At 35.8% G+C, this 25,795-nt stretch overlaps 2 protein-coding genes across 4 annotated transcripts; one reads left to right on the forward strand and one right to left on the reverse strand.

Annotated features, from left to right (window-relative positions):
* Window positions 1-2,803: 2,803 nt before the first annotated feature.
* LOC115995101 lies at window positions 2,804-15,482 on the reverse strand. 2 transcript variants are annotated; one of them, XM_031119535.1, is made up of 14 exons: window positions 15,251-15,482; window positions 15,052-15,133; window positions 14,801-14,911; window positions 14,265-14,362; window positions 14,075-14,158; window positions 13,776-13,912; window positions 9,335-9,407; window positions 9,182-9,227; window positions 8,951-9,060; window positions 8,303-8,410; window positions 8,166-8,219; window positions 5,986-6,044; window positions 4,957-5,269; window positions 2,804-4,052 (listed from the first exon to the last, which is right to left on the reverse strand). In XM_031119535.1, the coding sequence occupies exons 1-14, from the start codon at window positions 15,332-15,334 to the stop codon at window positions 3,189-3,191; spliced, it is 2,223 nt and encodes a 740-aa protein (XP_030975395.1). In that variant the 5' UTR covers window positions 15,335-15,482; the 3' UTR covers window positions 2,804-3,188. The 2 variants fall into 2 exon arrangements, with proteins under 2 accessions (XP_030975395.1, XP_030975394.1); XM_031119534.1 differs by having other exon boundaries at window positions 5,986-6,047.
* Window positions 15,483-18,860: 3,378 nt separating this feature from the next.
* LOC115995128 (ubiquitin domain-containing protein DSK2b-like) lies at window positions 18,861-25,125 on the forward strand. 2 transcript variants are annotated; one of them, XM_031119565.1, is made up of 8 exons: window positions 18,861-19,166; window positions 20,181-20,972; window positions 21,627-21,841; window positions 21,986-22,099; window positions 22,519-22,577; window positions 23,909-23,940; window positions 24,479-24,550; window positions 24,653-25,101. In XM_031119565.1, exons 1-8 carry the CDS (start codon window positions 18,935-18,937, stop codon window positions 24,799-24,801), a joined length of 1,665 nt encoding a protein of 554 aa, XP_030975425.1. In that variant the 5' UTR covers window positions 18,861-18,934; the 3' UTR covers window positions 24,802-25,101. The 2 variants fall into 2 exon arrangements, with proteins under 2 accessions (XP_030975425.1, XP_030975426.1); XM_031119566.1 differs by having other exon boundaries at window positions 18,862-19,166; window positions 21,630-21,841; window positions 24,653-25,125.
* The last annotated feature ends 670 nt before the right edge of the window (window positions 25,126-25,795 follow it).

Here is a 25,795-nt window from a genome sequence, read left to right on the forward strand (position 1 = left end):
CCCAAAAAAGGGGGGACAAAAAAAAAAAAAAAAAAAAAAAAAAAAGGAGGAGGGAGGAGAGAAAAAGCAAGAAGTCATTGTATGAAAGTATGTCCATGAATAAAACTTCCATTTACACATCCATTCTCTTGATTCATGTTTCTACATCCACTAAGGACATGCAACGAACCATCTGAGCCAACTGGAACCGAGTTCTTCAGCCCATACTCTACAAAACTTCATTGTGTGGGACTTCTTGGACCAAGGCCTGATCGTCCAGGACCGGGTTAACGAAATCGTGTCCCTACAGTCTCCTTTTTATTTTTTAAGATATATATATATATATATACACACACACATATAAACAAATGCCAAATAACTTTGTAGGTTGGGAAAACAGTAAACACTAAAAATTTGTTTTTGAGAACAATTTCTCATAACACCTTTAAAACAACTTTTTGAAAATAAGGACCAAACAGGCCCTATGGTTTTACAACTTCCAAAATATAAAACACATCAACCAAACTTTGCAAAAGAAAGGGCCCTCTTCATCACCACAACTTCCATTTCTTTCCCGATTTTGATCGTATGCTCTCACTTATTTGCAATTACTATTACCCTTCTCTTCTCATCTTGAATGATGGCACCTACTCTTGTATATATTTTATTTTAGTTTTTTTTTAATACAATTTTAGTTTTTGATAACGGGTGTCCTTTATTGAAGGAACATTAAATATTGTTTCCCTCACATAAATACCAGAAAAGACTGATTGGCTGGTTATTGGTAATCAAAACTAACAAAAATTGTTCAATATACCGATAGATTACACATTTCTCTCACATAAATAAAAATTCCACGTGTAAAATCCGCCTTTATATGAAAGAAAAAATGTATTCCAATTATATTGAATAATTTCACAAAAACTAACTCATTATGTCTACAAGTCAAAATGTCAATTGTTAAATATATTATTAGACAAACAAGATAGCCAATTAGAAATGTCACAAAATCTCTCAGCCGGGGTGATGACCTCAACAACAAGGAACGTGTAGTATGGTGTATATGTGATTGATTTATGGTATGGACTGAAAGGTCCGGGACCATTAAAAAAATGAAGCCAATACCAATTTCATAATAAACTTTACACCGTATATCTTCTCGGACAACAATAGAAGTTCCTTCAACAATGCCCTTCTCCTCCTTGAATGTTGATATTATCTTCTTTTTCTCCCAAAAATTTGGAAATTTGGCAGAAAAATACTAGAAATTCATATCATACTAATCAATGATCATTATGATTTTCTTGTACCATATAATTTTATCATATTTCCTGGATTTACCTTTTGTGCCCATCTTGGATTCATGGAATAACATGGTAGACGACTAAATTTCTAGGGTTGGTGGCACAATTGCTTTGAACAATATGCTACCCTTTGATGGCCTAGAACTTCATCCAAGGTCTAGTGCAATAGTTTCTTCTAGATGACATGTTACTCTTTGCAGACCTATAAGCCCTTTCTGAGGTCTAGGGCAATAATTTCTTTCTGATAACATGATCCTTCTATGAGCACTTACCCCTTTTTTTTCAAGGTTTGGTGCAGTATTTTAACCATTTACACCTCTTTTTCCTTTTGTCCATTAGTTTCCAAAGATCTCCATATAAGGCCACCCGAGGCATGCATTAAGTTGTACAAGCATCGTCTCTAGTGGGTAGCATAATACTTTTTTTTTTTTTACAAAATAGAATTTATACTCTAACCTAATCTAAGTGTATATGTGTGGATAGCATAATACTCTAAATGTAGAGAAATTATGCTTTTTCACTCATAGGTCGCCAGTCGGGAATTTTCCTTCTCTATAAACATAAATCAAACTTTTTAATATTTAAATAATCAAGTATTTTATCTTTATTCCTTCATCACTAGGCCCTCGGCCCACTTGAAAATAGAGATCATAGATCTGCTAATGTGATTTTAACCTTTGGAGATAATACAATAGAGATCAGATCATACATTTGCTAATGTGATTTTAGCCTTTGATGGAGCCTGAAAGAAAACATGAAGCATCACCAAGGTTTATAAAATTGTTTTCCTTCCTAAGACAAAGGCCAAGAGCCTTAAAAAAGTATTGAACTAGGTTGAACTTTGAAGGAGCGTGCCCTCTTATATCAGGAATTGTATCCAGTCCCCGCTCCATGGTGCGGGCCTGCCTCTCACAGCCTGTGAGCCCCACTCACAAGCCTCGGGAAAGTCAGTGACTTCTTAGTCAAAACTATTATTTTAAGCCCGACCAGTTTCAAGGACCATGGCCCATAGTTTAAATTGTTTAATTCATTCTCCGTCTGATTCACCTTATTTATTTTTTAAATAAAATTATCCGGATAAGGATAAAGAGTCAGAATAATCAGGACCATTCCATTTGTAAACGCAAAGTACCAAAATCATTACCCAAAGTTCTCTTTGGGATTAACTTATTTTGCTGAAACTAAAAACTTTTAGTTGGTGGTACTGTAAATAGAGATAAAAGTTAGCTGAAATAGTACAATATAACCTATGAATAAGACCAAAAAGTACAGTAAAATCTATAAATAGTAATAAACATAAGCTGAATAATAAAATAAGCTAGCAAACTACATGCTTATAAAAATGACCCCAAACTCTAAATTACTTTCATTTATATCCCTCACTTTTGGCCTCTAACATGGTAAAAATTTCGGTTCTATCAGAATATTAGGAACAATCATAATGCGATTGATCTGAATAGACCTGGCGAAAAGTTCATTTACACTTGATATGAAGAGAAGAAAAAGATGAAGAAAACATGAAAAGTTAAGGACATGCTATGATGCTGAAGAGCTAATTCACATCAGTCATTGGTGCTACCAACTTTCCTGAAACATAACCGAAATAAAATAGGTACGGCATTATGACAAACCTAATCAAGTCAACATATTGAACCAAATGCTGATACTACTCATGATCTCAAGAAATCAAAATTGATTACTAATCCGATTAAAAAAATGAGCATAATCTTACAATGAGTATAACCTTTAGTAAATAAGACCATACTTCTATCAGCTTTAATGATTCTAATGTACACCTGCAAAGAAATCATAGAGAGAGGTAAAAGAATGCCTCATGCCTGTCAATTATAACTTTGGTGATGCTGTCCCACACTGGCAAGTGATTTTACAACATACAATGACGATTCACTTGAAAAGGCTTGACAGTAGAGGTCGACTGCCTTTCTCCTTAACTAGTTCTTTATCATGTTTCTCCCTGACAACCTCTTGGTGTGAGAAAGGTAACTCTTTCTTCTCTAACACCTTTCTATGCTTAAGCTTTGCCTCCCGAATGAAACTACACTCATCAACTACATTTTTCACATGCTTCTTAGTTACCTCATCTTGTGATAACCGACGCTTCACCTTCTCTAATGTCTTCAAATGCCTCTCATTATTCTTGTACTTATCATTCTCAACACCCTCTTGCATTTCCAAAGTAACCTGCTGCTCTTGTAGATGATAATTTTCCTTCTCCAATATTATGCCTTGCATCATCTTTGTTTCTTCCTGGGGTAACCAAAACGTCTCAATTATTTTGTTGTGTTTCTTAGCCATCTTATGGAAATTCACTTTCTCAACCACCCCTGAATTCATTGTAGCCCCCAACTGCTCAGGACGACTGAGTTTCTCCACCAACTTCTGTTTCTTCACCACTGTTTGCTTTACTTCAGGATCAGATGTTGATAGGCTGAGTTTACAATTTCTATCCTTGAATGCAACCTTCACGAGATCTGAAAGCTCCAGATCACAATTCTCCTCAGAGATATCTGGCTGCACCTCAGTTCTCCCCTCCTTGACAACCTTCCTCTCTTCATTAACAACTTCACCACTCACAGTTTCCAAAATAATCTTGCCGAGAACAAATCTTGCCTCATGCAGATTTCCCTTCCCAAGCAAGTGGTAATCAATCTCAAAACAATCTCTTCCATTATTGTAGGACTCAATATCATCCACGAGCACTTGGAAAATTTCCAAAACATGTTTCTCCACTTTGTTCGGAATAAATACCTAAAGAACCACTTTTTTATCAGATCAGGTGCATATATGAACTATATTCAAGTAATATACATATGTTAACAACAAGAAACCATGGGAATAAGTAAATCATTGGACAGCTATCCTCTCTAGCAGGAAATAGTGAGACATAACTGGGTAACATGCCTAACCAATCACAGTGCTGCAACGGAAATCTCCAGTGTATTAATCATTAAAGATAAGGTCAAAATTTGGGGAAGATTAGGTTGAGGTTCATGGTCAAACTATGTTGTGAGCTTGCCCGCTCAATTTGTATTTTAATAGTTTGAGCTTGCCCATTCAATAATTTGTCTGAGCACTGTTCTTCACATAACATGATATCTGGGCATAGAGTTAAGGCATAAGGACTGCTAGCAACAGTTGTGAACATCAGTGCAAACCAGTCAAATGAGCCCTATATACACAGGGCCTTTGGCTTTGTGAAGATGCACAGGTGGACCCTGCACATTACATTTGGCACATTTGAAACTATCAAGGTCAGGTTCAAATTTGAATTTGATTTAATTTTAACCTAATATATAAACCTACCTCAAGATGAGGTTTGTATGTTGATAATTCAGATAAGGTTGGGGTCATATTGGATTGGATTAGATTTCAGGAGTGAAAATCATGATTTGAGTCGGAATCATTCTATAACACAGACTAGATCACCCAGGTTGCAGCCCTATGTTTTTGTCCCTTTTTATCTGAAGAATTGACAGATCAATATGGTAGTTTCTGCAGTCAAAATTTTAACCCAGATGTGCCACAAGGGCACCCTACAATGTTGATTAAAATAACCACAAATGAGTGACGTAACATTTTGAACATTTATTCTTTGGTTAAATACGCTGTTGAGGTTATTAGCAATGTAGATTACAAAGAGAAATGTACTTACAAAACCAGAGCATGGAGAAAATGGGTATCTGGACATTGATTTGAAAAGACTTTCTGTCTCAGCCAAAGTAGACATGGAATCTTGGACCAAAGATGCTAACAAAGTTACTTCTTTAGCAAGTTCTTCATCCGATTTAATGTTAGAGGACCCCAAGATCTCAGGTACAAAATCAACATGCATTTCAGCATGTTCTTTAGCAAATTTGACACCTTCCTCCCAGTTTCCATGGTACAGAGCAGAAGCAAATGCCCAAATCACGATAGCTTCTTGAGGGTTATTTACTAATGCCAGGTGAAAAGCCAACAGTCCAACCCTGTCCCATACACAAAATATGACATCAAATTGAAACCACGATTGCAAAGATACAAAAACATATAAACCTCCAGCTATCTACAGTAAGGTGATAAATGAGTTTCTTATCATGCATCTATGATTGAAATGGGAAATAAAAACATTGACAGGAAGCCAGAAACCCTCTTGAAAAGATCTGCTTAGTGGACCTATCAGTTGCAGAGTCATTCACGAAGGTTGGATGTTTGCTATACATATGCTGTACATATGAAGAGGCGAGACCTTTATTTGTAACATATGATTACAGGACACAGGTTTCCAAAATGTTGAGGAAGTATCTGATGCCAAACTAATATAGCTTATAATGTCAGCCAAAGATTGTACTACAGGGTGGTACTGAAATCTCTACCAGAGCTTGATCAACTTCTTCACCATCACATATTACTTCCTTACCAGACCCAAACCCCCAGACTTAAGGCCTCCATCAGTTCATTTCGCTTTGATGTTCCCACTAAGTGGGTTTGTAGAATCAATCAAATCACATTATTTGATGTATCATTAACTGTGGCTTTTTAAAGGTTGAACTGAAAACATATTTGAATACAATGATTCAAATTTCCTCAAATTAAAGAAAACTCAAGAAGTCTAGCAACTATGTCCAGTAAGCGAGTTTATGATGATCCTTTCATGATATATTATGTTTACACTTATAACAGAGGAAATAAATCATTGGCTTACCACAGGCTGCAGTCAGAAGGTCGATCACAAGAAACTAAATTATCCAAATGTGAGAAAAGCTTCTGTCCAAAAAAACGAAGAGAAAATATTAAGAAAGTAAGACCATGAAAAAACAGAAAAACAAAAACAAAATATGCGCTTGACAAAGGATCAATTCAATATATTTTGAGGCCTAGGGCGATAATTTTAGTGCAGTTTTTAATATTTAATATCAGTTAGATATTATTTATTCTATAATTTTTTATAAGTACTACAATCTTTATTGATATAAAAAATAGTCACCCCATATACAAAGAGTACACAGAAGGGGACCATACAATCACTCATGCAAATTACATGAATCTAATAAATCAATAACAGAACATAAAGAATGACTATGTATGATTGACACCCGATCCAATAAGATTCTAAGGAAAAATAATTTAAGGTCAGGCATAGTCCTCTCCGTGTCCTCAAAGCTCCTATTGTCCCTCTCCCTCTATATGCACCACATCAAACAATGTGGAGCAGCCATCCACAAAAGTCCATTCCAATAGCGTCTAAAGCAACCTGGCGAAGAAGCTAATAAATCCACAAAAGTCTTCGGCATCACCCAATAAACTCCAAATAAATCCAAAACCATAGCCCATAATTCTGTAGCAACAGGGCAATGCAATAAAAGGTGATTAACTAATTCCCCATTGCATTCACAATTATAGCACCAATCCAAAAGCAACATTTTCTTTTTCCATAAATTGTGAATTGTCAAGATTTTCCCCAAAGTGGCAGTCCAACTAAATAAAGCAACTCTAGATGGAGTCTTTGATTTCCATATGCTCTTCCAAGGGAAAGATTGGTCACCATTGCCAAGTAGAATCCTGTAATAACCCCTCACTGTGAGGCCCTTACTTATTCTATATTATATATTGTGTATATTTTTTTGGTTTAAAAACCATTCTTCTTGTTCTTTGAGATGCAAAATTGCTATTAAGTTTTAGAATTTAGGTTTTATTAATATCTCTTTTACAAGTTGGTAGGAAAATAGATTATCAATGATTATTCAGCACATTCATAACAATTTTTGTTGGTGAAACAGTTTAGGGTTTAGATTGAGTTAGATTTTTATTGGCTCAATATTTAGAGGGCCTTCTTCAAGGCGGAGAAAGAATGCAAAATCCACCTATATTTTCTTTCTTTAAAAATAATAATAATAATCGTTCTACAATTTTGGGCCTTTTTTTGTAGAATTTTGGGGGTCTATTGTTTACATAACTGGAGGCCTTAGGACCCTTTATAAATTTTTTGGAGAGATGGGGGCCTTAGGCCTGGAGCCAGCCTTGGCTTGACATATTATAAGCCAATTTAAGCTCAAACGTACTCTCAACAGATCATTTGCAAGCAGATGCAGTTACACTTATCAGAACAAACTATGTTCCTACAATGACCTTGTAACAGATTTTTTTTTTTTTTTTTTTTTGGTGATAAGCAAGTTTTGTAGCCAACCCCAAAGAATTCAGGACTAAGGCTTGGTTGTTGTTCTTTGCTACCTAAGTTTTATAACAGCTTTTGTTACATCTCTCTCTCTCTCTCTGTGCTTGTTAACAAAAGTTCCAAATTATTCCTACATCTCAGATAGGAATTTTCAATTACTTACAAAATTCTAGAATCAATACAAAAAACTTAGAATGGAAGATCCTTTTATATTTCTTAACAAAAATTGCTTTCCTCTTAACTCAATATTGTGCCTTCAGTAATCTCCCAGTATATCCATTACTTCCTGTCTAACTTCATGACATTAAATAATTCCATGATTTAATCAAGTTCATTCCTACATTCCATACCATAGTTGCATGTTTATCACTAACTAAGTGTGCGTTTGGGAAGCAATTAAAATTATATATTATTTCACTATTCAACTTATTTTTGCTACTATCTATGAGTCCCACTGCACTTTTGGTATTATTCATGGGTCCCATTGTACTATTTCAACTAACTTTTACCTTTATCTACAGTACTTTCAGCAATAAATTTTCAGTTTCAGCAAAATAAGCATTATTCAAACAAAGCCTAATAATAAATAATGCATAGATTACTTTCAGCAATAAGTTTTCAGTTTCAGTAAAATAAGCGGTATCCAAATAGACCCTAATAATAAATAATGCATAGATTGCTTTACTACTTCCTTGTAAAGGTAATCTTACCATCAACATAATTGGACGCTTAGAAGATTGCTTAGCCTCTTGAAGGTATGCTGCCTGTAACCCAAACATCATATCAGATATAATCTCTGAATGAAAACATTAAGATTTTGTGAGTCAGATACTGGAAAATCACTTACATGAAATGGAAGAAGAATTTCAAGCAGATTAAATCTCTGAAGCAAGCAGAGAGAAGGTTCAGCGGCTCCATAAGAAAACATATAGTTCAACTCCATCATTATCCTTGACTGAATATATAAACAATGTTATTTTAGTAAGGAATAGGATGAAGAAGTTGATAACTTAAATTACATTTGCTTGGAAATCTAAAGAGCTAAAATAATAAAGTAGTCCTTATGAGAAACACCCCCACACACACACACATATAAGTTATGTGAAACAGTGAATTTTAAGAAATAAGAACAATAAAAGGTGGTTAACAAGAAAGGGAGAAGGTGCTAAGAAATGCCAAAAACACCCAATAATTTTTTTAAAACATAATTCATTGGGGATAGTGTCATATATTTTGTGTTCATAGCCAGTCCCACACCCGGGAAAAGGAGGGTTGCAATAGATTGACAGCCAGCATAAATTTTAATCACTCTATTATGAATGGATCCATTACAAAAACTTGTTGCGGAGTCCCTTACTAGAAAACATGTGGCTGACCCTAATCTGTTAAGAATCCATAGCCGACCCTCAAAAATTAGGGACTAAGTCTTTGTTGTTGTTGTTGTTGTTGTATAATTCATTGAGGAAAGTGATCTCATTAAATCCTTGGCAACTACCTTGCCTAAACTCTGAACAGATGAAGAAAGATCAAGAATTGCGGTCTCAGTGTCCTTTGATAATGACAAGCCCAAACGAGCAGCAATTCTTAAGCCACGCAAAATTCTTGCTGCATGATGGATTGCATATAATTGGTCAGATTCATATAGTTTGATAACAGATTCAGCCAATGGCTCCAAATATCATGATGCTAAAAGAGTTTACAGAAAATTAATGAAATAAACATATACCACAATCTTCTCTGAATGACAATTGAGCAGGGATCAACGTTCGCAGCTGTGTCCAACAATATCAAAACTAAGTAATCTTCAAATGAAAAATTTTGAAATAAATTAATATAAACTGAAACTTGACTTGTATTAACAAAGCAAAAGAAGAGTCACCTTCAAGGAACTTAAGTCCACCATTCCATTAGCGTAATCATAGATTTTTTTGGCAAATGGGTCAAAGAATAAGCTGCTTCCACAATATCAAATTAAGATTTTAAGCCACATAGTAAATAAGCAACGAGGGCAAAAAAGCTTCAGAACCCAAAACCCACTCACATGGACTGTAAAGAACATTTTCTTTTTTTGATAAGTTGACTGTATAGAACATTTTCCACCAAAGTAACTTTAAAAAGGGGTATAAATGCATATTACCACCCTAAATTATGGGGGTACTTGCAATGAGCACCCCAAATTTTAATTAGAGTAATTATGACAATTAGCATCCTGCCACCCAGGTCAAAAGTGAAAATAGAATTGGCAAAAAGACAGAAAAATCCACACCTCCACTCCCAAGCTCAATGCCATTGCCTTCCCAAGCCTTCATTTCCACCACTGCCCCACTGATCCCCTCATCTCACCAATCATTAACCCTAACTCCAAATCTTCGCCATTTCCATCTTTACCAACAATAGTCCCTATTAAAAAAAATACAAATTCCCCAAAAGAAATAGGATTTTCTCCATCTGAACCTCTTAGAGGCCCAAAAGACATTGGCTTTAAAAACCCCAATCTTGTTGGTGAATTGAGAATAAGAGGAGGAAGAGGAACAAGGAGAAGAAACCTCATCTTGATTCAGATTTGATAGTTGAAGCTCTGGAGACCCCTTTGGAAACAAAGAAACTGAAGAAAGAAAAAGCCTGAAATCCTATTCTTGGATCTAAATAAAAACCCATAACCAATTCCAAAATTTAAAATTTGAACCCAACTTCTAAACCCTAAACTCAGAACAAGCCAAGAAGTACAATATCAAATCCATACGTAATGGAAAAAGTTTGGCCCCAAACATATTTGGAGCCTTAAGCTTCAACCCCCAATAGGAAGACAATGTATCCATGTCATATGCAATGCACATGACTCACTTGGTTGGTTGGATTACAAGGACAAGACACATGTCATCTTCCTATTAAGGGTTGAAGCCTAAGGCTCCAAACATGTTTAAAGCCAAAATTTGTGCATACATCAATCCAGGTGCCCAAACACTGTAGCAATGCAGTCAAAATCGTTGACACCAACACTGGCAGTGGGTTTGTGTCGGCAACATAGGTGTTGGGCTTTGAGTTAACTTGGGTTGGGTTGATTGATTTGGAATGGTGGTGAGTCTTTGAGTCTTCAATTTGTTAAGCGTGGGCGAAGAAGTTGTGTTTTAAGGGAGGCTATTATGGTGTCTATGCATCGGGTTTGGTTTTGTTAGAAATATTGGTTAAATGATTAAATTAATCATATCTTAATAGTTTAAACTTTTGAGACAATCGGTAATTTGACATGATATTAGAACATGAGATCCTAAGTTCGATCTTTGTCTCCTCTACTCTACCTTCCATTTAAAATCCACGTGTTGGTTCTCACCTATTAAAGGGTAGTTCCGGCCCACACATGAGGGGAAGTGTTAAAATTGTGTTGTTAAATAATTAAATTTACCATATCCCAATATCTTAAACTTTTGAGACAATCGATAATTTAACAGGTTTGGTCCTACACTTGGTTATGCTTGGGTTAAACACCTCATGCCCTTTGTATGGTTTAAGAGTTTTAAGAGTTGTGTTTGTGGTGGTTTTGAGTGGCTAGGTCGTGGATCTGTGCAATTCCAAGCTTCAAGTTGGATGTTGGTGAGGCTGTGATCAGTCACCAACACAACACCAGAAACAAAAATTGACAAATATTGCATCAGAGATTGTTTTGATTTAGAAAATATTTCAGTAGTAGTTGATACCAATGTACCATTTTAGGATTACCAGTATGTATATTATGATGAGCATGGAATCAAGTTTGGTTTGGTTGTGGGCTTTGTTTTGGTTGAGTTAAACGCATCACAACTGTTTTTTGCTTTAAGAGTCATGCTCATGGTGGTTTTGAGTAGTTGGTTTGTGGATCTATGCAGTTCCAAGCTTCCAACTGGGTGTTCTGTCACCAACACAACAATGAAAACCAAAGTTATCAAGACTGTACCGAATGCCATTTTGGTTTGGTCAAGAAAATAAAATATTTTTGTACTGGTTGATACCAATGTACCGATTTAGGATTGTCAATATATATAATGGTGTGGTGCAGTCAGGTTTGGTTTGGTTGTGGGCATTTCTCTATCTGGGTTAAATGCACCACAATCATTGTGTGGTTTAAGAGTCACGCTTGTGGTGGTTTTGAGCAACTGGGTTGTGGATCTATGTAGTTCCAAGCTTCCAACTGGGTGTTGGTGAGGCTATGTCCAGTCACCAACACAACAATGGAAACCAAAGCTATCAACACCGCACCGGAGGCTGTTTAAGTTTTGGTCAAGAGAACAAAATATTTTGGTACCGATTGATTTTGATTTACTGTTTCAAGATTACTGCTATATGTACACACTCATACTAGTATTTCTATATAAATGAAGAATAGTTAGGTTAATACATAAATTATAAATATAAACAAATTTAGGAAAATAATATAAATCTATATAATAATTACAAATATTCATTTTTGTGGTATAAGGGGGCACTGATTTAGAAACCAAAATTATATTATATTGTTTTAAAAATAATCTTTGGAAATGGCACAATTTAAGAAGAGGGGGAGGGGGGGCGGGGGGGACTCAATTTAAATGATGGCTGAAAACCAAAAAGTATAAACCAAAACTAAAGCCAAGGCTTTATTACACATTTATTCAGTTCACTAGGTCCACAAACTAAATTAAGTTCCCATCTCCATCAAACTTCAAAAGAATAAAGACAGTGCAGTTTGGAAGTTGGAACCTATAGCTTCAAATTCTTCAAGATCTTGGACCAGTAACCATCTCCATCAAACTTAAAAATTCAATCAAATCTCACATTTCTCTCTGTCTCTTGGTTTGTTCAGTCTATTCTTTCTTTGGCTTTCCCCGTGTTAACTTCTTTTCTTTTTCAAATCTTTGCTTAACTGAACATCTATTTATTAGTAGATCAGATTGTTGCATGTGTGCCAAGAGCTTTGTAACCCAATTGGCACTTTCTAATATTTCTAACGGAAATGTCTAGGGTTCAAATCGCTCCTCCCCCAACTATCAACTTATCAAAAAGGTTGTTGCATGTGTTAGTTCAGCTATTTTCAATTTTGTGCTTAGTTCTTCCCCCCCATGCTTGCTGTAAATGTTCTCCTCTCCACTGCAGATATGCACAAGTGTCATTACAACTGCCAGCACCTTGTAGTGCCAGTCCCTTGTTTTCAAAAATTATAGAAAACCTGACAATTTTGTATTGGACCAGATTATGTTTACTGGCCAAAACAGCCAAAATTGTCCAGTATAACAGCTAATACATTTCAGAGGAGGAATATGCACTGGTTCACTTGCCAGTACAAAAATGCTATGGTATTAAATAACTTTGACAGAAATGCTTAAGTTCTTTTCAGAAAGGGGGTCTGTAGTTAAGATCTTGTATAGGGATGATAGCAAGGCTTGGGTTTATTGTCAACATGCCGACCAACCTGATCACGGGTTTAAAGATATTATAAACCCTGTCAACCATGGACAAGCAGGTGTCAACTGATCCATTAAGATTAATTCAACGGTTATATCGGTCGAGCATGTGGGTTGTCTCGTTGATGTTGACGATCTGGGTGGTGTCACACTGGGCAAGCAAGAAAGAAGATGGAGATCTCAAGATTCCTGTCAAAGCTCATGAAAAGATCAAGTCATAGAGGGTAGGGCGAGGAACTATGGCACCCTAAGTGGAGACAAGGAGATGAGTGGCAACACAACAGTGACCAGCGAATCAAGGTACTAGGCAAAGCACTCAGGCCAGGTTCAGTTTATCAGATTTACATATAGGAAACCTAATACTTGACCCAATCTGATGGTATTTCACTGGTGCCAATCTGCCGCCAATCAGCTTTTGAAGTCGACTTTTTGGATCGGATGGCTCCATGTCAGATAGGTTTTGTTGGGTGCAGGTGTGGTTGATTGATCAGCCCTAATCTTGTACATCTAGATAAGCATGCATCTAGAAAAGCATGGTGGAAATGGAGGTTTGTCGAGGTAATGACTAACACAAAATTTGCATCTTTTTGCCAAATTTGCCTTCATTTTTAGTTAACTTTGACACTGATTTGGAGGTGAAGTGTTGATTTAAACTTTTTAAAGTTTGAGGTACATATCCAATTACATAGTCTTGTGGAGGCAATGACTAACACAACATTTGCATCTTTTTGCCAAATTTGCCTTCATATTTAGTTAACTTTGACACTGATTTGGAGGTGAAGTGCTGATTGAATCTTTTTAAAGTTTGAGGTACATATCCAATTACATAGTTTAGTGTGGTAATATCCATTTAACCCAAGATAAAATAATTTTATTACTTTATTAAAAAAAAAAAAAAAAACGTGCCTGTTAATAGTGAAGTCTCGACACATGGAGTTTCTCCAGCGGATGAAGTCTTTTTCATTACAGTCTTTTGGCATTTGCAAGGAAAGAAATTCTTCTTTTTCTTCATCATGTTTTGCCACTGTATCAAAACTGGATACCTGTTTCAAAAGAATCACCCAAAATAAACAACGAAATTAAGATAAAATAAAAGCAGTAAATGAATATATGCACCAGTAAATTATATATCAGAGAGTCATATAGAACAATATTATATCTCAGCATATATATATCTTACTTATTTACTAAATGCACCAACCAACCTCAATAACAGTCCCTTTTATGTGTACCATGCATATAGGAAATCGTTGTCCAACAATATAAGATCGATGAAACTGCTTCTTGATCTGTAATAAGATTTACAAAACCACCAGAAACCTTTGCAGGTCATCACACATGCACATCATTGTTACTATAGTAACCACAGGAAGAAGCAAATCAGTGTCACAAAACCTGCTTAAGTTTAGCTGTGGTGATCACGTCAAAATCTTTTGGTGTTCTATTTAGGAGTAAATCTCTCACACATCCTCCCACTAGATAGGTTTCAAACCCTGCATGTCGTAAGGAAATATCTAGTTAAAGACTAAAGACATTCATACACAACGAGACAAATATGGTAGAAGCAGCATTCTATATAACATTGGAGTGGAATTGACCAAACTAACACCAACAAAAAGGCCAGCACAATGTCAAGGTCAGTGAATATAATAACTACTCTTCCTTTGAATAATATAAATGTTCTTTCAAAAACACACTTAGTCCAAAAATCCACTTTGCTCAGCAACTACCCTTTTAAGCATTGCATTTTGCCTGTCTATAGGCCGCATGTCAAGCATCAATGCATCACTAACATTTAGATATTTATTCATTCGCCAATGAAGATAACACAAATGCTAAAATCTAATACAGAATCGAAACAATACTCAAAACTTACGGTAAAAAAAGCAGTACCTAAAAATGGAAGTATGAATTATGAAATAAAAAGTTACCTTTACTCTTAAGAATGTTCAACACACTCCAAGTGGGTAGCGAAATCTTCGAATTGGTTATTCCCAATATCTTCGAATTTACCTTTCTCCATTTCGACATATCAACATAGCCTAATTCATCATTGAAACCAAGCATTACTAAAACGTCACAAGCTGCGTATCTGACTAATAACAAAGTAGAATAAGAAAAACAATGCTAGCACTAAAATGCATGCTATGTCAAGCTCTATAAATGGAATTACAAAATGAACCTTGTTGAGCCACTGAATGAGAAGCGATTTCTGGGTAGAGTGGAGCTTCCAATCCGTCTTTAGCCAACGTGTGGTCGAATCTCTGCAGGTGAAACATTAATCAAAATGAAAGAAATAATTGCTGTACAAGTGTTCGACGAAATGCCTAAAAGAAACCAATGCATGAGAGAGAAGCAGAGTGAGATAGAGAGACCCTTACGTTAATTAGAACTTTGAGGCGAGATAACAGGCCACTATTGGCGTTGCCTTTGACGTTGCTTCTCATGGACAGAGTAATAGCCATGGGAATATGAGAATCATGGCGCGCTATGTGCTACTACTGTTGTTTGATTGCGGGACATTCTATGCTTCCTTTCAGACCTAAGTGCTACACAACCCGTTGGCTGTGACCACTGACATTCAAAACCTCATCTCCCACCGTCAATTTCCATTTAAATAATAATAATAATAATTTCTTTCTTTCTTTCTTTCCTTTTTTTTGTGCCCAACTATGTTTTTTTTTTTTTTTTTGAGAATCAACTATGTTTTGGTTAGATTTTATAAACGAATTAAGTTTATCTTGTTATAAAATAAATATATCATTCTTTTTATTGTATACATTACATTTTATTTTTTATTTTAACACAATAAAATCGGTATTTTACCCACAATTTTTTTTATGAGATGTTTTTATCCACATTACATTAATGAATGTGATAATTAAATCTTATGGATATTTTCTTATATTCCATTCATTCCTACTAGTGGGTGTAGAAAGTGACACTTGTCAATGGATTTGATCCTATTGAGTTTGAAGGAATTCTATCTATTGTTGATCAAGAACATACAAATTGTTGATTGATCTCATAAGACGTTAAATCAACAGTTGGATTAGTCGATTCTGGATATTGTCTCATAGATGATGTTGATGAGGTGTGACATCGAGGCCGACGAGTATGTGAGCTAATGGAGATTGAAAATTTTGTCTAATTTGATTGAGATCTCAAAATCTTTAACAAAGCTCGTGTATATCAAGTCAGATCATAATGCATAAGAGGGGAGGATAAGGGATGACAATAGTCATAGGGATTAAGAGAGGAATGATACCACAATAAGAACTAGTGAGGCAATGTAATGTGCATAAACATTTGGGAGTTGGGACAGAGTGAGTTTCAATACCAAAAAAAAAAAAAAAAACATGACGCTCAACCGAATGTCATTGGGTTTCACTCATCGTAATTCATTGTTGACTAGGGGTGACAATTTTGCCCCGCCTCTCCCCGCTTCACCCGCCCTGTAAATGTGGTGGGGTGGGGATGGAGTAAGATTTTAGCCCCACACCACGGGGCGGGACGGTAATGGGTTAGGACTTTTTAGATCCACTCCGCCCCATCTAAGGGGCTATAATTGTAAAATTTTCATACTTTAAAACTCTACTATTTAAACAAATATATCAATATTAGCTGATTTTATTCTACTCAATGTGGTTCTCTACCTTTATTTTGTTATGTGCTATATTATGAGTTTTTTTTTTTTTTTTTTTTTTTTTTTTTTTTTGTGATTGTCTTGTTAAACACTTGGATATATTATTCAATTTTTTCTAAAAATTGATTTGATTTGATGGGATAAATTTAGTTGTAATTTCAAGTATATTTTTATTAATGAAGTAGGTTTCATTAAAAAAAATTGTACTAGTTGTTTGGCAAATTAACAAAAAGTAGAGTTTTACAGGGTGGAGCGGGGCTTCGCGAGGCCACAAGGGGCAGGGATAGGGTGAGAAAGTTTTCTTCGTCATACGAGGCGGGGACGAAGAACCCATCCTTCGGCCTCGCCCTACCCCATTGCCATCCCTATTGTTGACGGAACTAGTTTTTGGAACCATTTGTGTTGTATTGGACACTTTTGTGTTAGATGGTTAGTTTAGTTAAATGTCCCTAAATATCACAATGAACAATTCCTTGTTTTACATCTTGATAGGAACTGTACGATATGGGTTCCCCGAGCCTATTGGGCCTTTGACCCAGGCCTAATAGTACGAGCCTTGACCCTGACCTTTTGTACGGGATAAGGCCCCAAGCCTGCTAAGCCGTAGGCCCAGGCCTCGTGTCGCAATTCTTGATCTAAGGTATGTTGGACCCACAATCTTGGCCCATACTCCTTAGGAAGCACTTCGGGCTTTGCTCGGTCAACCGCATCCCGGATGGGAACATAATTGCTTGGAGATACATGTCTCGGCTTCCCGGTATGGCCTTGGGAGTATTTCTGCCCGAACACCCTTTAGGAGGTGAGAACCAATTCCAATGCCACCACTACCAGTCCCAACGAAACATTCACTTAAACATGATGGAATTGGACCATCATTTCCACTTATAATCATAAAATAATCATGGCATTTCCACTGACCTCACACTATAAATAAGAAACATGGATGAGAAGAAAGGGGTTGGCAATTCTAGGGAGAGAACCCTTAGAGAAAGAAAGAGCGATCAATTTAAGAAAGAAAAGGAGTGAGGCAAAGAGAGTGAGTAAGCAGGAGCGTAATTGAATTGCCGAGCATAGAACCACCCATAGTAAGAAATCCAAAGCCTATAATACAAATAGATTGTGAGCACAAGTAGAGGTTAAGCCCAATAACCATATTTTGGGTATGCACAGGAACCTTTGGATCTTATACAACATTGGTCCACGGAGCTGTTATGTGCGATTACATTTTTATCTTTTATCTTTTATTTACTTATATATATAAAAGAAGAAGATCACAATGAGGCTTGGGTCAAGGGATTTCAATTAGAGCACATTCTTTGTCATTAATATGTTAGCTAAACTATATGACATTTAGAAATTGGCTCAAATTACTACCGCGCATTCTTGGGGTGACGATCATTTCATAAGTATAAGTGCTTGTGGTAATATAGAGGGTAAGAGTTGAAATTCAAATATCCATAAATGAATTTTACACATATATACAAGGCTGGGGGAGTTGTATACTTTTGGGTTCTAAATTGATAAATTCTAATATAATAAAACATTAAAAGAATTATAAAAAAAAAGATGACGTGAAAAATTGTAGAGTTAGCAGAGGCTTCCGTTTTATATAGATATATAGATTAGATTGAGGTATCACGAAAAAAAAAAAAAAAAAAAAAAGGCCTTAAAGTAGGCATTGACATGGGCATCAAATAGTGTATATTGCATATTGAAACTAACCAAATCTAAGAATTGCCAATTTCATGGCATAAAAATTAAAGGAAGAGAGATTAAGATTTGTTTTTATTTATCATATCTCTTAAAGAGAAAAAGTGAAAACAATAAAAGAGAAAAAAAAGACAGGAGCGACGCGTATCAAAAAGAGAGTGCTAGAATATAAACCCACAGGCCACAGACACAAACAGTTAAAAAGGTTCAGAAGCTGAAAAAAAAAAAAAAAAAAGACGGCCTCACTTTCTCTCACAAGACAACGCCCCCACCCTATTGTCTCAAAGACACATCCCCTCCGAAGCAGGAGAGTGTCTGTGACTGTGAGTGTATAATACAAGTCGCGCCTCACCCTCAGCTCGTGGGTCTCTTTATTCCTTCTCTCTCTCTCAAGACTCAAAACAAACACCAAACACTTTATATACTTTCCCGGCTTAGGTGGCCTTAAGTCACCTCCGATTCTCTCACCCTTTATTACAACACATAAATATAAAATAAATTCCCACATATTACACTTTCACTTCTTCTCTTTCTTTCACAATTACTCACCCTTCACTTTCTTTCTCTTCCTTCCTATTCAATACCACAACAATTTTTAGGGTTTCAATTTCCAATTCCTCTCTTTTTCTCTCTCTCTCTCATAGATCTGTAATTTTTTTTTTTTTTTTTTTTTTTGTTTGGAATTTGAGAGAGATAGTGGGGAGAGACTATGGGAGGTGATGGAGCTGTGGACGATGCGAACGAATCCAACGGCGGAGATGGAGTCAATATCAACATCCGTTGCTCCAACGGTTCTAAGTTTTCCGTTCAGATTAGCCTCGATTCCTCCGTTGGATCCTTCAAAAGCATTCTCGCTGAGAAATCCGATACGCCGACCGATCAACAAAGGCTCATTTACAAGGGTCGGATCCTCAAGGACGATCAAACTCTTCAAAGCTACGGTACTCATTTCATTTCCGATTTATTTTTTATTTATTAATATCTAATTCAGAATTTCAGATTTTTTTTTTTTTTTTTTTTTGCTTATTAGTTAAATAGTGTTAATTTTTGGATGGATTATTATTATTATTATTTTTTGGTTTGTTTCGTAGAAATCAAGCTTTGATATGATATTAGGGCAACGAAGAATGATTATGCGATGCTTCATTGTTAATTGCTATTTTTGATGATTCTAGAAGCATCTAGATAGATCTCATTAGGAAATGGAATGTTATTGTTGTTTAGATTAGAAAGAGATAAAATGTTATTTTAGAATATTAGTTTATTTATTTATATATTCATGTGAATGTTCATGTGAATTATTCTATAAAAGTCGAGGAACGATGGAAGGCTCAGACCTAAAAATAAGTAGAAATGGTAAAAAAAAATGTCAATTAAGGAGATAATAGAGAATATGGATTTGGATGGAATAGAATGGCAAAAGAGAATACATGTGTCGATTAGTCTGATGAGGTTCCATAGCAATCCACAAAATTTTGGGACCGAGACTTGGTTGTTGCTTTTTTGTAACGTGAATGATTCTCAAGCAAGCATGGTGTCGTTTTGATAATTAGTTTTGGCAGTGGGTTAACTGACTTAACCTCAGCATTGAATTACAGTGAGTTCAATGTCCTATTGTCACCTTGGAGTAGCATGCTTGCTTTTTTCAGCCATATTTAGGCAACTGCCTTATATGTAACCTGGCGTTTATCAGATTTCCTAGTGCTCGCTTTTTTTTTAAAAAAAAAAAAGAAAAAAAAAGTGCCCGTTTGGATTTTCAGCTTTGCTAGCCAAGTATTTTGGGTAAATCCTAGGTGTTTTATATGACATACATATTTGATTGTATTCCAAATGGAAATGTAGGTGTATCATATCCATTTAAAAAGAAAAGGAGATATAATTGCCGGCCATTGAGTGTTTTTTGCTCTTGAGATAGGTTTAGTTATGTTGACCATCTTTTTTGTCTGTGTTTATAGGTTTGGAGGCAGATCACACCGTCCACTTAGTTCGTGGCTTTTCTCCAGCTGCAGCATCCAATCCTGCTGGTGGAACCAATCCTGGAGTTCCAAATACCACTCAAAGTAATGCCAGAAGTGTTGGTTCAAATGAGGGTGAAGCGTTAGGAGGAGCTGGTTTTGGAGCTTCACTATTTCCTGGACTTGGTATTAATGGTATGGGTGGCGGCGGCAATGGTGGTGGTATTGGTGGCAACGGTTTGTTCGGAGCTGGGCTTCCAGATTTTGAACAAGTGCAACAGCAGTTGACTCGGAACCCTAATATAATGAGAGAAATAATGAATATGCCTGTTGTTCAGAACCTAATGAATAACCCTGATGTAATGCGTAACTTGATTATGAATAATCCGCAAATGCGTGAAATCATTGATCGAAACCCTGAGCTAGCACACATACTTAATGATCCCAGCACACTTCGTCAGACACTTGAAGCTGCAAGAAACCCAGAACTCATGCGTGAGATGATGCGCAATACTGATAGAGCAATGAGCAATATTGAGTCTTCTCCTGAGGGATTCAATATGTTGAGGCGAATGTATGAAAATGTTCAAGAGCCATTCCTGAATGCCACAACAATGGCTGGGAATGCTGGAAATGATAATGCGAACCCATTTGCTGCTCTTCTGGGGACCCAAGGTGTGGACCAAGCAAGAAATCCGTCAACTACACCCTCAACCACTAGTTCTGAGACAACTACTGGCTCTCCTGCTCCCAATACTAATCCACTACCAAATCCTTGGACTGCTACTGCTGGTAAGATTTCACTCTCTTACTTCTGCTCTTCTTCTGGATGCTTTTATCGTCTTTTGGGGTAATTTTAGTGTTGCAGCATATAAGATTAACCTCTATTCTTCCTTCAGATAATATGTCATATCCTAATGCAATGCAGAAGTTTAGTTTCACTGATCTACAAAGAGGAGAAAAAGATACATGTTTGTATCTTTTCCGTAAAGCTATGAACTTCAGTGTTTTTCCCTAGTATCCACAGTACTAATTGAATATGTTGTTTTGAGTTATCCCTTTGACAAATTTGTTACCAATGTCTATGGAAAATGGGAAACGTCACATGGTTTCTAAGAATCTAATTTCTTTGTGATTTAAATTGCTGCCCCTTAAAGGTTATTGATAAATAAAAGTACTGTAGATATTTTTGTTGCCATTGAGCTCTAGCTCAATTGGTATTTCTTCCCCTTGTAAGAGTGAGGTGGAGGGTGTGTACCCTCATGTTGTGGCCCATCAGTGCATGTGTAGTTTACCAATAAAAAGTACTCTAAATCTTTTCTTCCTCTGACTTAAAAATAGGATTTTTTTTTCTTCTAATTTGTTTTCTGCTGTTCGAAGATGTTAACTTGAATATTGTTAAAAAATTGTCACCAATAAATAGTTAACTCAATTATGTGAAACTAGCAGCTGGAGGTGCCCCAACTAGCACCACGAGGTCAAATCCTACTGGGGATGCTAGATCTCAGACACCCGCTGGCTTAGGTGGACTTGGTCTTCCAGGGCTTGAAGGCATGTTTGGTGCCATGCAGGATACCACTTTAGTCAATCAGATGATGCAAAATCCAGCTATGTCACAGATGATGCAAAGCCTCCTTTCAAACCCTCAATATATGAACCAGGTATTTAATTATTATATAGTTCAGGATCTTACTAGATCAGCACCAAAGACATTATTATTTGCATCAGCATGTTATACAATTCACTTATTAAGTATAAGTTGTACTTGAGGTCAACTTGTGTCTCTAACGTTACTCAACTTTCAGATTCTTGGTCTCAATCCCCAGCTACGCAGCATGCTTGATTCCAATTCTCAACTAAGGGAAATGATGCAAAACCCAGAATTTCTTCGTCAGTTAACTTCTCCTGAAACAATGCAGGTACATTGTTATAAAGTTCTTCAGCAGTTGACACGTGCTCTCGAATGGTTTCTTTCTTGCTCATACACGCATACACAGACACACACCCTCATGCTGTGCAAACACGTCTACCCAGCAGTTCCCTTCTTAGACACATCTCCATATGCTCATCTCTGTGAACAGTGAACACGTTTATGTATAGTGTCGGTATGCATTCAAAGTTGCTAGTTATTACTTACAATAAAAAGTCTTGGTTTGCATGAATGATGGTTGACTTGGGAAATAGTTCTTGTATTATTTACTTCAGTAATTTGGCATATAAATTCCTTCTGGTGATAAGCTGAAGTCAATTCCATGTTTTTTTTTTTTTTAATTTTTTAAAATTTTTTATTTTGCTTCTTATATTTGTGTTGATCTCTCTCTGCCTCTCTCTCTCTCAGCAACTCTTGACTTTTCAACAAGCTCTTATGTCTCAGCTTGGTCGGCAACAGTCAACCCAGTAAGTGGTGACATAATCTTTGCCTGTTTTCCTTTCTGTAGATCAGCAACAACATTTAAAAAGTCCAAAAAGTAGGTGCAAGATGGGTAAATCCTATAATGGAAAATCAATGATGGCTAGGATTATCTAAGAAATATGAAAAAAAGATACAAAGTAGTAGAAGGCAATCCTCAAAGCCATAAGAATATGATCTTCTAAAACGTGCTTCAAATATACTTATTAAAAAAAAGTGCTTCAAATATGCACAGATAGTTCATTACCTTTTAAAAATTCTCCTAGTTTTCTTTTTATTTTCTAATTGCTTCGTACTATGCAAAGTTGTGGAGCTTGCCGAACTTAAAGCTTCTCTCTTCACAAATTGTAGTAGTTGTCAGGATCATATGATACGTGATACAAAGTTCCATATCGTATCAGCGTATCGTAAGTGCTCATGAATCGTACGATATAGTGTGCGTATTATATGAATCGTATAAATAGACAAATGCTTTAAAATGAAATTTTTTGTTAAAATTTGTACTTTTATTTGAATCTAACAAGTTGCTAGACTTGTATTTAACACAAAATTATTAGGTTACTTAATTTAGCCTAATTAAATAACATATTCATAAGTTTTTTCCCCCCACTTTCTTCTACAAAATTTGGACTATACAGTACACACTTACACTTCACTTTAATATTTACAATTTATTTTCTGTACTATGAATAAGATGTTAATTGACAATTAATTATTTTTATTTTTGTTGTTATTGTTATTAGTCCAAGAAACTAGAATGCCAAGAAGATTTTTTTTTAATTATTAAAATAAAAAGAACAAGAAGAGATAGTAAATGTTAATGATGATGAAGAAAATTTTAATCAAGAAATAAGTTTGCAAAATGATAAATATGATGATAGCATTGACTTAGATGGGGTTGATTAGGCAATATTATGAATATAAATTATTATTTCTGGGTTATTTATAATATATTATCACTTCTGAATTTAAGCAATTTGAATGTGTATGTTATAAACACATGCTAGTTTGATTTATTTAGTTAGCTTGTTTATTCTCACATAAGTGATGAATAAATTAGTCAATAGTTGAATATATTCAAAATTTATAATAAACATATCCTTTATATATGTATATCTATAATTTTTTATAAATTTTATTAAGGGTTTGTGTATCTTACAATATACGATACATGATACAGAAACATCAAAAATTGATTCACGTTTTGACAACTATGAATTGTACATGCTTCGCCATGTGATAGTGACACTGCTTTTCCTGATTAGTTCTTGTCATTAGTTTCTTCCCCTATCTTCTATTAACTTGTTTCATAATGCAGGGAACAGGGTCAGACTGCTGGTGGAGGTACAGGTATGCAAGTCAATCTTTGACATTTGGTCTAAGAAAAAAACCTTTGAACTTCTGTTTGCTTCTTTGGCCAATCTTCTATTATTTTCATTGGTAAAATCTAGCGGCATAGTGCCTGCAAGGGCATGTCTTCTAGATGTTGGTTCCTGTTAGAAACCTCCAACATATAATTGCTGGATTGCATCATTTGGGACATCTGCATACAATAGGTGCTCTCAGTTAAATGGGGTGGCTCTTAGCTAAACATCTCTAGACATTAATTTTGAGTGAGTGGGAAGTTCTATATCTTTATAGTAAGAAGGAATTGGTTCTTTTTTTTGGTAGTTGGGGGGGTGTTGGGAGGATATTTAGGATTTTTCTGCAGTAATAGAGGGCTTTATTTTTGTCATTTTCTTGAGGAAGGCCTTTGTGTCAAACCCCTGGAAAGATGGCAAAATTTAGTTATGATGGAAAATATTTGTTCTTCCCTTTCCCCTCAGATTATTTATTTTTTACAATGGGTTGTTTGTTAATGTTTTCACTGGGTCATTGAACAACGTAGGATTGGAGATGTTGATGAACATGTTTGGTGGACTCGGAGCTGGCAGCCTGGCTGTTCCCAACAGATCTAACGGTTACTATACTCTCCTGTCTTTTCTTTTCTTTCTAATTCCTTTTCTTAATGGATATCTTGTTGCTTATGTTTGTTTGGTACTTATTCTGTTTATCTTCCCAGCGCCACCGGAAGAACTCTACGCCACCCAGCTGTCACAGCTTCAAGAAATGGGTTTCTTTGACACACAAGAGAATATACGGGCATTGATTGCCACTGCTGGAAATGTTCATGCAGCAGTAGAGCGACTGTTGGGGAACTCTGGTCAGTAGTTTCTTGTTATTATCCAATTTTATCTGATGATGTTGCCTGCTGGCTTGCTGAAATCGGTTGCTTTGGACCTGAGTTGTATTCAAGCCTCATATATTTGTTGCAAATAAGTCCAAAGTATGTTAGCAAGAGTTGCAAAGTTAGTGTAGGTTATCATCCTTGTGCTGTTCTCTCTATCTCTTTCTCTAGAGGTATGGCCGGCAGGAGTTTCTTGTACATACTTAATATTAAGATGCGACATGTGATCATATGAATTGTTTGCCACATTATTAACTAAATTGGAATTTGTGACATTTTTGTTATATTTCCTTTTCAATTTCTTTTTATCTTTAGAAGTATGTAGTGTTTTAACAAAATTTATCTAACAACTGCTGATTGGTATTTTGCAATACCTATTTTTAGGTCTCTCCTTGGATGTATTTTATCCTCTTATTGCTTGTTAATTTTCTGGACTATGTGGGAATGAGGTAGAGAAAGAAAAGGAAAGAAACTTAAATTAATGAAGGCAGTACCATAATTTTATGTGCAAGTCTCTTCTAACATTGATTCTGTTGCTTCCTAATGATCCATTTGGATTGAGGGAGAGGGAGATGGAGAGGGAGAGGGAGTAGAGGAGAGGAGAGTAGAGTTGACCAAAACTAATTTATTTTTAACAAACTTTACACTACTCCCCTTCTTTCCCCCTTCAATCCAAACAGGGCCCTAAAAGTCCCATGGTCCATGGGATGGCATTGCAAATGAGTTGGTCCTTCTCTCTTTCTTTGTATTTATTTTTTGCTATCTATCTTTCTTCTCTCTTCATTAGGGGAAAGGGCGTGGTTGAAACTTGAAAGCATTGGCCATATAGCCCAATGATGGGTCTTGTTAAGTTTCAATATCACCGTGTGTTTTGAAGTTTGGTGAATTGGTGTGGTGCGAAAAGCTACTTAATATATATACACATGTTATTTAATTAATAAATAAATAAAAAACTAAAAAAATGTGAAATTTGTTTGG

The sequence above is a fragment of the Quercus lobata genome, chromosome 6, assembly GCF_001633185.2.
Source record: "Quercus lobata isolate SW786 chromosome 6, ValleyOak3.0 Primary Assembly, whole genome shotgun sequence".
In the NCBI taxonomy this organism is placed as follows: Eukaryota; Viridiplantae; Streptophyta; class Magnoliopsida; order Fagales; family Fagaceae; genus Quercus; species Quercus lobata.